The 15,169-nt window shown below is 42.4% G+C and overlaps 1 protein-coding gene across 1 annotated transcript in view; it reads left to right on the forward strand.

Moving 5' to 3' along the window:
- Window positions 1-466: 466 nt before the first annotated feature.
- LOC127571372 (rab GDP dissociation inhibitor alpha-like) overlaps window positions 467-15,169 on the forward strand; it is a 51,235-nt gene continuing 36,532 nt past the window's right edge. The window contains exon 1 of the mRNA XM_052017687.1: window positions 467-639. Within this exon, the coding sequence (XP_051873647.1) occupies window positions 595-639 (45 nt within the window). The 5' untranslated portion in view covers window positions 467-594. The remainder of the gene's footprint in view (window positions 640-15,169) is intronic.

A 15,169-nucleotide genomic window follows, 5' to 3' on the forward strand; every position in this document is an offset into this window, starting at 1 on the left:
ATTCCAGAGGAGGACTTCAACACAGAACCCTCTGCCTCAGCCACAACTTTTTCCTCATTGCAATCAAACCCTGACTCTACCATTTGACTACAACTCCCATGCAGCATGGGAATCCAGTACGCAGACTCCGACCTCATCCCTCCCTTTCGTCCAGGACTACAACTCCCAGAATGCCCCCCAAGCCTCAGGCATGCGCACTGCCGGCTTTCAACCCCCCTCCCGGGCTGTTGACGGAGGACATCTTGGCACTATTTTATCCAGGCGCAGGAGAGGGGGCGGTGGGAGGTATTTTCCAGTTTTGAAGAGAACCCTTGGATGGCTGAATCCTTAACTTCGAAAGCTCTTACCAAATGCTTCGATCAGCGCCGGGAGAAAATGTCATTTATTCTGAGGTCAATGGAAACGATGCGATTAAGGGCCGAACTCTTTTCTGGGGGCGGAAGGACAGGGTGTCTTTGGAAGGCGTGCTGCGGTCTGGTGCAGTTCCAACCTGTCAGAAGGGAGGCTCAGTCCTTGGCTTTGCATCAAATTATTGTCTTTTGGCAATAACTAAACACTCAGAAGTCACTGGGATACTAAGCAACAGCAGCAGCCATGGATGAAGAATATGATGTGATTGTCCTGGGGACTGGACTTAAGGTAAGCTTTGTGTCAATAATTAAAATAGTATTAATATTTGATGTAGATGGGTGGGGGAGATGGAGGGAGGGAGGGATGGAAGATTGCAAGAGCCTAGCTTCTGCTGCCAGGGCTAACTGATGCACAAAACAGCCCAAGGATACTTGATGGGTTCAAGAAAGAAAAACGTTATAATTGTGGATTCCTTGAGGAAAAATATGTTACAACTGTGGATTATAGCAGAATTCTCTTAATGCTTTAGCCATTCATAATCATATTATCAAGGTTGGGACAAGGGGAAAAAAAAAGCTTCCAGGCCTGATGAGTATTGTTGGTATTTCCTGTTCTTTTTCTTAAAATAAATACACATTTTTTGAGTCAGAATTGTATATGAACACAATATTATTGTGATTGTGCTGTCCACAGTTGTAATTTATTAAAATATTACAGAAATTCTGTACAGTTAATTCCATTTGAAATTTTTCTTTGTGCATAATTTAAATACTGAATTATTTTCTTTGTACAGGATAGGATCAATTTTTTCATTGATTGTGTAAGCAGTTCTGAAATTCATTGTTATTAATTGCAAATAATTAGCATTTTCATATATGGTTCAAGCTTCCAGTAAAATAGGTAATTTTATCACAAATCAATAAGACACTAACATTTGCATTTGGGATTATAATTAAATAACAACTGAGATATAAAACTACAGAATGTTTAGTTTACTTTAGACTGATCAGTGACTAAAATATTCTGGAAAAATAAGTTTGTCAACTGTTCTGCAATTAATATTTGTTCATCATTAGCTGTTTTTTTCCCCCATGGGTTTAAATTTTAAAGTCTTATCCTTGTCTTAAAACCTCTTCATGGCCCTGCCAATCCCCATGATTGTAACCACACTCTGATATGGACCCCCTCTTCACATGCTCAAGAATTTCCTTGGATTCTAGTTTTTTTTTCTGTGAATCCCCCATGAATTTCACCCCACCTTTGGCACCCACACAAAGGTATTCTCTCCTTTAAACCATTCTGCATAAAATCCAAAAAAACCTGCAACTGTATCAAGCTTTTGGTTGTTTCTCCAAATATTGCAGCCTTTGGAATATTACCTATGTTTTCCCCCAGATTGGTTTGAGCTTAAAGTGCTATTTATGTATGTTTTTATTGCTATTTCCAGTAGGAGAGAAGGGAAAAATAATCATGTTACTACAATGTAAGTATAGCTTTGCATTTAGGCAAAGTACACACTTTGTTTTATAATGACTGTGATCCCACATAATATTTTAAATTTAACTTTGCTGTGTTGAAGTTGACTGTATATTGGAAGAAGTACTGCGCCGGACATCTTTTTATTTAGTTGGCAGAAAATTCCGTGTCTTACCTGAAGCAAATACTGGGATATGGAGCCTGCTTATAAAATGGACTCATGCACACAATGTTGCTGGAGCCATTTTTGTAGAAGGAACACACAACAGCTTTCAACAGATTTTTTTTATTCCTCCTTTATATTCAATGCATAGTGTATACATTGATAGTTGGGATGTGAATAAATTGGTTGTTTTTGAATGGGAAAGGAATATTGGTGTTGACTTATGCTTTCTGATAGCATATAGTATGACAATTCTTGTATCAAAAGGAAGCAATCTAGTTAGATGCTTGGGTGGTTTGAATCAATTCAGTTGGATTTCATACCTGGACCAATTTTCTTCTGGTTCTTTAGCATGTTTTTTTTTTGTTAATATTCATTTTTTTGAGACCTTTGTATATTTCCCAAACCTAATTGACCTTGAGGTTGGTGATCTGCTGCAGTCTTTCTAGTCCTTCTACTCTAGGTATTCTCTTGTTAGTGGCTAGGCAGTTCCAGGATTTAGCCCCAACAATAATGAAGGAGTGGTGAATTATTTCCAAGTCAGAATGATGAGCCACTTGGAGGGAAATCGACAGGAGGTGATGTTTCCATGTGCCTGCTACCTTTGTACTTGGCAGTAGAGGGAGGGGGTTGGCAGATGCAGTCGGAGTGGCCTAGGTAAATAACTGTAGCGCATTTTGTAGGTGATGTACACTGAAGCCACTGTGTGCCACTGGTGGAGGGAATTAATGTCTCGTGTGGTTATGGATGGCCAATCCAATGAACTATCTTATCCTGGATGTTGTTGTGCTGCTTGTCTGTTGTTTGTGCTGTACTCGCCCACATTAGTGGAGAGTATTCCATCATGCCTCTGATTTGTGCCTTGCAGATGGTGTAAAGAAGGTGGCAGGAGGTGAGTCACCTGCTGTAGTGGCAGTAGTATTTAGGTGGCTGGTCCATTTGAGTTTCTGGTCAATGGTAATGTCTTTGAATGTCAAGGGTAAGTGGGTTAGTTTCTCCCTAGTTGGAGATGGGCATTGTCTGACACTGAAGTGACAAGAAGTTACTTGCCACCTAACAGTCCATGGCTCAATGTCATCTAGGTCATGCTGCCTGCAGGCATGGGCCACTTCATTTGTTGTGCATTTGTGAATGGAATTGAAGGTGGCTTAGTCATTAGTGAACGTCCTCACTTCTCGCCTTGTGGTAGAATGATGGAAGAAAGCAACTGAAGCTGTTTGGGCCTCGGACACTGCCCCGAGGACTCCTGCAGTGATGTCGTGGGTCTGGGATGATTGCCTACCAACCACCACCGTCTTCCCTTGCTGCGTTTTCTGATGCTGACTTGATTTCAGTTGTGTCAAGAGTAGTCCCTCTTGCCTTGCCTCTAGAATTTGACTCTTGCTGTGCTGAGATCTTGACCCATGCAGTCCTGGCAAAACTCAAACTGGGTGTCAGTGAATAGGTTATTGGTGAGTAATTGCTACTTGGTAGCACTGCTACTTTGATGATTGGGAGTAGATTGATTTGGGTGTTGATTGGATTTATCCTGCTTTGTATGAAATGGACACAACTGGGCAATTTTCCAGATTGTTGTGATATCTAGAACTGTCTCAAATGCCTTGGATTGAGGTGCAACTAGATCTGGGGGCCAGGTCTTTATTACTACTGCTGGAATATGTTTTTTTTCCCCCAGAGCCTTTGCAGTATCCTCTGCTCTTAGCTGTTCCTTGATATTAAGTGGAATGAATCAAATTGGCTGGAGAGTCGCTTCATTAGGAAGCCAAAATGTGTCATTGATTTGCCATTTCAGGCTAAGCATGGTTGCGAATGCTTCAGACTATGTGGGGCCCTGCCATCGTAGAGGAAGGGAGGCCCTTGCAGCTGTTTCCTGTTTAATTGTCCACCACCATTCACAATGTAGGTCTGGTAAGACTGTTGAGCTTTGATCTGATCCTTAATTGTGAGGTTGCTTAGCTGTATCTATTGGATGCTGTTTTTGTTGTTTAGCATTGAGCAGTCTTGTATTCTCACATACCTTGGGGATGGTACTGAGGACCTTGAGGCTATCTATCAGAGTGCACGGAGGCTCCGGATGTGTAGCAGAAGGAGTGGATTACTTCTCAAACTACGCACCCATCTGCCCTGTGGCCTGAATCTGCCCCATCTGTGGAAGAGTTTGGGGTTCCCAAATTGGCCTTACTCGTCACTTCAGAACCTGCAAAACTGGAGAGGGAGTAAGTCCTGACTGACAGCCTGAGAAGAGGAAGAGTCCTGTGTAGCCCTTCTCCAGCTTCACAACATGTCTTGAAGGCTGTGACTTGTATTGCAGAATTTGTTTCTCCACAGTATCAAGAATGGGCATTTTTGTCCACATGAGCATAGTGTCTATGGGCCTTGTTCCGAGTGTTGATTGTAGTCACTTCAGCTACAGAAAACTATTGGTCTTTTCTGTTCTTGGGGGTGGAGGGGGAATAAAGTGGGGACTGCAAAAGCTCCATTCCTTCTCAAGGTTTTATTGTCCTGGTTGAAATTGGACAACAGGCGTGGGAGTGAATTGAATCTGGAAAATGGTTAATCAGTGCAGATCAATAGTCAACCATGTAATGCCTTTGCCTTCTGAGGACTGGATGAATTTTTAAAAAATGCCTTTTGTCTCAGTTATTATGGATAATACATTCAAGTAATTACTTATTATTCCTCTCCTTATACAAACATGGGAATGGCTTCCTCATGTATAGTTAATAAGCATGCTATCCATTGTAAGTAATCTCAATTAAATTTCATCAGCAAAATATCCAAGTTTGAATCCTGGTCTGTGAGTCAAAAATATGGTAGCTGAGTAATTATGTTATTGGATTAGTTATCCTGAGGCCAGGACTAATGATCCAGAGGTAGAAGCTCAAATCGCATCATGGCAGATGGTGGATATAAAATTAGGTTATTAAATTGGGAAACAAAGTAGAGCATGAATAATAGTTACAGTGAAACAACTGGACAATGTTTAAAATCCCATCTGGATCACCGATGCTTCTCGCCCAACTCTAGCATTTTCTTCTTGGGTCATTGAACATGGATTTATGAAAAGGAAATAATGTTTGCAAACCTACTGGAGTTTTTTTTGAGGATATAATAATAGATAAGAGAGAACCAGTTGTATTTTGATTTTAAGAAGGCCTTTGAGGTTAATGTGCAAAATTTAACTATATGGCACAGAACAGTGCGGCACAGAACAGGCCATTCTGCCCACAATATCTGCACTGAGCATGATGCCAAATTAAACTAAATCTCTGCTACTTGTACATAATCCATATCCCTCGATTCCCTGCATTTTCACATGTCTGTCTAACAGCCTCTTAAATGCCTCTATTGTATCTGCTTCCACCACTACCTCTGGCAGCCTGTTCCAGGCACCTACCACTCTCTGTGTAAAACAAACTGCCCCGCACATCTCCTTTTTAAACCTCCCCCTCTCACCTTAGATGCATGTCCTGTAATACTTGACTCTTCTCCCCTGGGAGAAAACATTCTACCCTATCTATGCCATTCATAATTTGATAAACTTCTACGAGGTCTCCCCTCAACCTCTGGCACTCCAGAGAAAACAACCCAAGTTCATCCAATCCAGGCAGCATCTTGGTAAATCTCTTCTGCGTCATTTCCAAAGTCTCCACCCTTCCTGTAATGGGGCAAACATATGGGCACACAGTACTCCAAGTGCAGCCTAACCATATGTATACAGCTGCAACATGACTTCCTTACTCTAATACTCAATGCCCTGACCAATGAAGGCATGCATGTCACATGCCGCCTTTACCACCCTGTCAACTGTGCAGCCACTTTCAGTGAGCTATGGACTTAGACTCCGAGATCCTTCTGTACATTAGTGCTGTTAAGGGGCCTGCCATTAACTGAATACTTTCCCCTTACATTTGACCTCCCAAAGTGCAACACCTCACACTTACTCCTATTAAGCTCCATCTGCCATTTCTCTGCCCATATCTGCAACTGATCTATATTCTGCTGTATCCTCTGACGGCCCTCTATGTTGTTCACAACTCCATTGATCTTTGTGTCGTCTGCAAACTTACTCACTCATCCACATTTTCATTCAAGTCATCTAACACTACCAGTCATTGACCTCCAGCCAAAATAACACCACTACCTTGTCTTCTATGGGCAAGCCAATACTGAATGCAAATTACCAAGTCGCTGGGGATTCCATGCATGTTGATCTTTTGAATCAGCGTACCATGAGGGCATTGGGGGTAATGTAATGGCATGGATTGAAAACTACATGACAGACAGGAAATGGAGTGTATGAATAAATGTGTCCTTTTCAGGCTGCCAGGTACTGACTAGTGAGCTACCATGGGGTTCAGAGCTTGGGCTCCAGCTTTTCACAATACATACCGGGCGGGCACGGTAGTGTAGTGGTTAGTGTAACACTTTACAATGCCAGCAACCCGGGTTCAAATCCAGCCGCTGTCTTGTAAGGAGTTTGTACGTTCTCCCCGTGTCTGCGTGGGTTTCCTCCGGGTGCTCCGGTTTCCTCCCACATTCCAAAGACGTACGGGTTAGGAAGTTGTGGGTGTGCTATGTTGGCGCCGGAAGCGTGGCGACACTTGCGGGCTGCCCCCAGCACACTCTACGCAAAAGATGCATTTCACTGTGTGTTTTGATGTGCATGTGACTAATAAAGAAATCCATCCAATGGTTTGGATGAGGGAATTGAATGTGATATTTGCAGGTTTGCTAATGGCACAAAGTTGTATTGAGTTGAGGATGATACTTCAAGACAGATTAGACAGATTGGGTGAGTGGGCAGATACATGGCAGATGCAATGTAATCCCCTTTGCTGGGAAAATCCAAAAGGCAGTGTGTTATTTAAATGGTGAAAGATTGGCAAATGTCGATACATGAACGGATCTGGATTTCCTTGTACACCAGCCACTGAAAGTAAACGTGCAGTTGCAGCAAGAAATTAGGAAGGCAAATGGTTTGATGACCTTAATTTGCAAAAGGATTTGATCACAGGAGAAAGCATGTTACAGAACAATTGTGTAGGGGTTTGAAACACACATCATAAGTATTATGTGTAGTTATGGTCTCCTTGCCTGAGAAAGGATTTACTTGCTATTAGAGGGAGGTAACAAAGGTTCAACAGATGGATTCTTAGAATGGAAGGACTGCTCTATGAAGAGAAATTGGATTGGCCAGGCCTGTATTCGCTCAGAAGAATGAGAGAGTAACTCATTGAAGCATACTAAATTCTGACAGCCTGGATTTAGGAAGTGTGTTTCCCCTGTCTGCAGTTTGTGGAACAAGGGGTCACTGCCTCAATACGGGTTACAACACTTGAGACTTGATGAGAAATTTCTTCACTTGGAGAGTGATGAATCTGTGGAATTCTGCATCACTCAAACAGGTGGAAGGCAAGTCACTGAATATATTTGAGAAGTAAAATAGATCTCTAGACGCAAAAAGCATCCAGGGCGATGGGGAGATGTGGTATGATCTTTATAGAATGGCAGGACAGGCTCGAAAGACTGAATTGCCGCCTTAGCAATTTTCCTGTATCTATTCTATGCTGTCACAGGCCAAATCCATGCTCATCTTTCTTGAGAATTATTCTTTGAATTTCCCCCCACTCCCTGTAAGGTTTCCTCCACTGCTGTATGAAAGGGCAATCCAAGTCATGTCACATTCTATGCGACTGTGACAAAGATAGTCAATCAGAGTCAGGTTTATTATCAGTGACATACATTGTGAAATTTGTTGTGTTGCAATATTCCCTCACCTCACTGAAGCCTATGACACAATTAACTGCACCATCGTCTTCATTCACTGCCTTTTAAGGAAATAATTCTGGTGTCCTCGCTCTGCTCTGCTCTGCTCTGCCTATGTTTGCAGTCTGCAGCAATGCAGTTGTGCCTTAAATGCTCTCTGATGTGGCCCAGCAAGGTACTCAATTAAAGATGCTGTCCTTGCCGGTTGGACAGTTCCTATCCTTGGAAAAATTGTTCCTAAAGGAGGTCTTAAGTCAGATTGCGTATCACAAATGCTTGCACTATAGGTGTTTCAACATTGGGGCTGTGTTGAGGAACATCAGCCCTGGTTGCTATTCAAGATTGCTGACCAGTGATGCCTTTATGCTGTTCATGCATGGAGTTTATGCGACAACAAGGTCATTCTCTAGTCTGGCTCCTCCTCCTCTCCCATGTTTAAATCCATTAATCCTTGCCACCCTGTCACACAATTGCTTGGCCATGTTGGGTGTGGTCAGTGTGGAACCTGGGTGAAAAAGTGAAACCCATTGACTGGGGATGCACTTAACATAAGAGTATGGTCGATGCATCCTTGAACAAATTACAATGAATCAGAAGTCTGTATTCAGTAGAATTATTGGCACTGTCTTGATAAAATAAAATATAATACAAAGGGAACTGAAAACAAATTAGTTGAAGCAGACTCCTCTTGGTGAGTGGAATTAGTGAAGACTGTTACACTATTACTAATTATTATTAGAAAATGTTCAGTCTTGTTAATTTTATTCCAAAATGTTTTTGGAAACCAAACCTGGTGCAGGATTGTCATTAATTTTTAAAACTGTGTCACTCTGCCTTTAGTCCTAAAGTTATCATTCTGTGGTTTTCTCTGCCCTCTGAGCTGCTCATAACCTGCTATTTGTCACTATTTTTCCGAAAGTATTAACAATTCAACTTGCTTTCAGGGTTCGTACTTCAGTTGATTATTGTAAATGGTAATTGTTTTATATGCACGCACACCAAACTCTCCCTGTGAACTTGTCATCCTTTGCTGTCTGCCGGGTGGGATCACTCCACTGGTAGCCAGAGAATCATCAGCAGCAGGTTTTCATCCTTTACTAGTACTGTTATCTCTGGTGTTTCCCCAATGATCTATCCTTCAGCCACTTTTTCACATCTGCATGCTGCCCTCTGGTAGCATCAAGTATGTTGGTGACATGCAGATCTATCTGAACACCATCCCTCTCTAATTGTCAGACCGCTTATCGAAGACCTGAAGTCAGATGAGCAGAAATGTCCTCCAGTTTTTATTGGGAAGACCAAAGCTGTTGTCTTGTGCCCCTGTCATTGCTCATTCCATCTATTTGCCTGACAGCTGACAGTCTCACTTGGACCATTTGAAACCTTGATGTCGCTGCTGGCTGCATTATGAATTGAGAACTATATTTTCACTCTGTTACAAAAAATGCTGAGTTCCATGACATCAATGAATCAGCCCGGGCCTCAGCTCATTCTTGCAGGGTTTTATAACCTCTAGAAATGACTGGTTTCTTTGCATTCTTACTGGATGCTTTTGTTGTACTCTCTGTAAACTTGCGATCATTAAAAACTTTTGTGTCCTGTATTTGAACTCATCAAGGCCTGCTTGCCCATCAACACTGAGTTTTATTTGTTTTTTTTTAGTTGTTATGTTTCTGGGTGTGTTTAAACTTCTTGGAATGTCTTAAATCTACACATGGTCTCATCCCTCCATATGTTTTAATCTGTTCCAGTACTTTTAGTAAAATATTTCATCATCTACCAAGGCCCAGAGCTTCAATTTCCTTCCAACAAATCTATGACACTTTCTTTCCTTTTCCGTAAAAATATTTGTTTCAAACCTTTAAATAATGCCTTTAGTCTTTGGACAGGAATGCTGGAAACTCTATCTGGAAACATTTTGAACTCATTGAATCCAATAGGCTGAACTGTGCCTGGTTAGATGTTGAGGTGCTTTTTTCGGAGTTTGTGTGGAGCTTTGTTGGAATTGTGGAACAGACAGTAAAGCAAGAGGTCAAAGTAGGATGGGGAAAGTGAAAGGCACTGGAAGCTCTGGGTCACTCTTATGGGTGTTCTGCAAAACTATTAGCCACTCTGTATTTGATTTCTGTTGAGGACATCACATTGAGCAGTAAATAGAGTATACTAAATTGCTCTGAGTGCAAGTAAATTGGTGCTTCATGTGAGATGTATTTGGGCTCATGGATTCTGAGAAAGGTGGAATTAAAAGAATTATTTTCTTGCAGTGGCATAGGAAGGTGGAGATGGAAGAGTGAATCGGAGCTTCCCAAAAGGAATAATGACTTCAGAATATTGAAAAGGAAGGAGAAGAGATGTGTTTGGTGGTGGTGTTGGCTGTGGACAGGAGAAATAGTATGGTGGGTCTGGTGAGGTAAAAGGGGGGGGGGGGGGGGGGAGAGAAAAGTGTCAGGAAGGGATTGGCCTCCCCTGAGGACCTCACCCATGGGGAATCCAGATGGTTGAGGAAAATAGATGCTTCAGAAGCACTGGCTTTGAAAGTGACATTGTCTGAACAGACATGGAGTATGGTAGACTGGGAGAGAGGAATGGCGTGCTGGCAGCTGCAGTGTGGGAGCAAGCCATATTCAATTCCTGTGGGAATTGCTCTGTTTGCAGTAGATGCTGATTGTTTACCTGTTCCACGAAATGGAGGGAGAAAACGTTGAAGAGCCGAAATGCTGGCAACCACTCTGACCTGTAACATTGGCTATGTTTCTCTTTCCATGGATGCTACCTGAACTAATGCATATTTTCTGCTTTACTGTCACATTTCCAGCATCTGCAGTCTTTTTAACTTTGAAGAGAAGAGTCAGACAGTTGATGGTGAGGTGGGATGTAAATTTCACACCCACTTGGGATATGAACTGCCAAGTATTGGATACTGTGTACAGGGCCGCCACTTGAAAGGATCTGACTAAAACGAATTTAACATTTCTGTAAGATTCCTAGGTTTTTTTTTACTTGTGTCTCAGGTCTTAAAACCGAACCCTTTAATGGTGATTCCATATGTTTGTTTTCTAAAGCAAGCACTTTGATTGAAATTACGCCTTAAACAACTGTGCTATCATTTGAGTTGAAAAGAAACCATTGGTGTTATTGTTTGAATTCAGATCAGCTGATTCCACATTGGATCAGCTGCTGTGTCACTGTGATCTTTGTGAGCACGTTAATTCCCATATGGCCAGTTCCTACAATGACTGGCACATCTTGTGCAACAGTTTTTTTTAAAGAGGAACATGACCACATAGCTTTGCAATATGATAATAGGAGCTTGTTTGCCAATGAGAAGTTCACTGTTTAATGATTGCCTGATTACATCAGGCACTGTGTCAGATCTACTTATTTGGTTCTGCCTCACATCATTTAATTATCAGTCTTCAATCTTCATAGTCCTTTGGTGTTTATATTTTTATAGTAAATTTTTTTTCATTAAAATAATAATGCATGCTGAAAAGTTAATTCTTGTGCCTTTTGGCAATGCAACATTTGTTTCTGCAAACGTGGCATTGGTCCTTGAATGCCAACAGCCCACGGTGTAGAGATATTCCACACTATTGAGCTGGGAGTTTCACCACTTTTTGTTGGTGTTGAGTAACTTGTTTGTATTGGTCAGACCCACTAAGAGAATAGATGGTTTACAATTTTGAGTGTTCGCTTTTTATCTTCCCTTCTGAGAAAGCCATAATTGCCAATCAATTGTGCTAGTCCAGAACTTTGACCAGGCTGTATTCTCTAATTGTTGATGCTTTCCTCTGTCCAAAGTGATGCTCTTGCTTTGCTTTATTTGTAATGTTTCACTGGCTGAAAAAGCAAAACACTGCAGCTGATGGAAATCCTAAAATTAAAAACAAAATGCTGGATATGCTCAGCAGGAATATCAGTTAATATCAATGAGATCATCAACTTGAAATGCCAACTGTTTCTTTCCGCTGCTCGGTGTTTCTAGCATATGCTGTTGTCTCATTCCGTGGCTGAAGTGAGTGGTTAAGCAGGCTGTTCCGTATCCTGCCTTTTCCACCTGCTCATTCCTGTATCGTTTCCCATGTTGGCTGAGCTTGATAGGAACATCCTTTTCATTCATTGGTAGAGCTGTATACCATACAACAAGAATGCAATATGTTAGAGTCTGGGGTCTGCTACCTTGCCCGTAAGTGGTCTTGTTTAGTTTTGGAGAGAATTTGATACACCAGGAGGACATAGAAATGTAAGAATGAAACCTCCTTGCATTCTGAACAGTTTGTTTTGTTTTAGACCTGTGTATTATCAGTGTCTCTACAGACAGATGAAGTTACTGCTAAGTGAGCTGACATTTAATTAATTTTGATGAGTTATTTCATCCCATGGTGGACTGTGTAAGAAATGGAAAATGGAGCAAGTCAAATGTCCCTTTGAACCACCTCTGTCAGTTAGTTTGTGGCTGTTCCTGTACTTTAAGTCCACTTTCCTGTTAGATTTATCATATCCCATGCTCTCCTGAGTGTCCAGTAATCTGTTACTTGCATCCAGCCATCTTTTGAGTAGAGAATTCCAAGGATTAACATATTGATGAAGCATAAAGAATGTTAAAGCCAGACAAGGAATGCTTGGTACCAACGTCTGTTCATGTATTATTGGAAAAATATAAAAGCAGCTGCATGCAAGTCCACTTTGAGCCCCCTGCTTAATATTTAAAGCAAAAGGTAGAAGTTCTTCAGCCCAAATTTTGTCTTTTTTTTTTGCATTTGCCTGAACTTTTGTTTTGAATACCTCTTCTGGGCAAATACACTTTTATCAAGGCCAGCAATTATTATTGAAAATCAAAAATACTGCAGGTGCTGGAAAACTAAAACAGAACAGAAAACGCTGGAAATACTCTACATGTCAGGCTGCATTCGTGGGAAATGAAACAGAGACACTGTTTCGGGTCTGATACCTTTTTCAGAACTTAAAAGGAGTCAAAAGAAGCCCGTAAAGCTGAAGGGAGGGTAATTGTCCTCCTTTGCTCTTGTGGAGGTGGCAGTTTGATGCCTTGATTGCAGTGTGCAAGTTCTCCCACAGTAGGGAGTTGTAAGATTTTTGACCCAGACTTGATGGACAGCAATATAATTCCATCAATGCATTGTGTGACTTGGATGGCAACTTGGTGACGGAGGATACAGTATTCCTGTGCACCTTCCTTAGCCTCAGATATGAGGGTTGCAGACTTTGGACATGCTGCCAACAATACCTTGGAAAGGTAACTACAATAAGTTGTGTAGAATATGCATAATACAAGTATTCTGTGGTGATGTTGGTGGTGGGAGTGGATTATTTAAAGCTTGATTTACAGATAATATATGAAAAAAACTGCAAGGGTCAAGAGAACTTCTTGATTGCTAAAGAATTGGCCCTTGTTTGGATTTGAACAAACAACTGATGAAGAGTTCCAGACCAGAAATGTTAACTGTTTCTCTTTCCGCAGATGCTGCCTCACCGGCTGAGTGTTTCAAGCATTTTCTATTCTTTTTTTTAAATTTCAGATTTCCTACATCTGCAATTTTTCTTTTATTTTCATTTACTGTTAAATGTTTCTATTTGGCTAAACAGTTAGCAGTCAGTTGGGGTAGTTCAAAAGGATAATATTCAGCAATTTTCCCTTGGAATGTGTATCACAAGCTGTTTTGTGTCCAGATTTTTGAGGCAAAGTGCCTCTGCCTTAAAAATGTGATGTTCCTCTTGTAATCTACAGGTCCTCCCCAGGTTACGGCAGGGTTCCGTTCCTGTGAACTGTTGGTAACCAGAGCAGTTTGCAAGTCGGAAATGTAGCCACAAGCTGAGTTCCCACCCAGCAGAAGATGCCTGAAGCAGCTGGCAAATCCCACTGGTCTCCCAAACACTCGTCCGTATGTATGGGCTGTCCATAAGTTGGGCATTCATAAGCTGGGGAGGACCTGTATCTGTGTTTCTTCTCTGGTAGCCTGGCAGTCCTGAAGTCATGTTTCATATCATTTGTATTACCTTGCGTGCATTTCTTCCTGTAATCAAATGTTGGCTTGTGTGATCAATTCAACCAACACATCTGCATCTCTGCCATTTCCCACACCTCCACTCTCACCCCCATCCCTCCCAGACCCAACAGGGATAGGGTCCCCCCTCGTCCTCACATTTCATCCCACCAGCCTACATACCCAACACGTCATTCTCCACCACTTCCGCCATCTCCAACGGGACCCCACCACCAAGCATATCTTCCCCTCCCCACCCCTTTCAGCCTTTCGCAAGGACCGCTCTCTCCATGACTCCCTAGTTCACTCTTCACCACCACCACCACCACCACCACCACCCCCCCCCCCCCCCAATCCATCCCACTCCCCACTCCCACCCCAGGAACTTTTCACCCCCGCCCCAGCCATAGGTACAACACCTGCCCCTCGATCACCTCCATCCAGAGACCCAAACAATCTTTTCAGATGAGACTGTGATTTACCTGCACCTCCCTTAATATCATGTACTGCATTCAGTGCTCCAAGTGTGGCCTCCTCTACATTGGTGAGACCAAACGCAGACTAGGTGACCATTTCTCAGAACACGTGCGCTCTGTCTGTAACCGCGATCTGCATCCCCCATTGCCAATCACTTCAACTCCCCTTCCCACTCCATCACAGATATGTCAGTCCTCGGCCTCCTCCACTGCCAGGAGAATTCCAAGCGCAAACTGGAGGAGCACCTCATTTTCCGTCTTGGAACCTTGCAGTCTAACGGCATGAACATTGAATTCTTCCACTTTAAGTAATCCCCACAAACCCCCCTTCCCACCCCCCCCCCCCCAACCATGCCTCTTCTTTTCCTTTTCCTCGCCTATTCCTCTTTTTTTTTCTTTCAACACCCTTTTTTCCTCCTTACCTTTGACCCATCCACTGGTGGATCTGCTCTCCCCTCCTCCCCCCACACCTGCCTATCACGATCTCGCCTGCATCTACCTATCACCACCCTGTGCCCACCCCGCCTCCCCTCTTTTGTCCACGTATTACTGCTCTGCTTTTCCCTCCTATATATTGAGCTTCCCCTTTTCCTATCTTCAGTCCTGAAGAAGGGTCCTGACCCAAGATGTTGTCCACCTGCTTTTCTCCACGGATGCTGCCTGGCCTGCTGAGTTCCTCCAGCGTCATCGTGTTTTTCATCTAGATTCCAGCATCTGGAGTCCTTTATTTCTCTTCTCAACCAACAAGAAAGTCAGACATTAATGAAACAAATTTTCAGTTGCTGTATCTTCACTGATAAAAGAGTAATTATTTTTATCAGTGGTGCTTTATTGTGCTTGCGTTAGTGTGCAGGAATATCTTGGGTATGAATACTATTGTGTCCTTGGCCTACATCATATGTGTGCAGTGACTTTGACGTTGCCTTGTAATT

The sequence above is a fragment of the Pristis pectinata genome, chromosome 6, assembly GCF_009764475.1.
Source record: "Pristis pectinata isolate sPriPec2 chromosome 6, sPriPec2.1.pri, whole genome shotgun sequence".
In the NCBI taxonomy this organism is placed as follows: Eukaryota; Metazoa; Chordata; class Chondrichthyes; order Rhinopristiformes; family Pristidae; genus Pristis; species Pristis pectinata.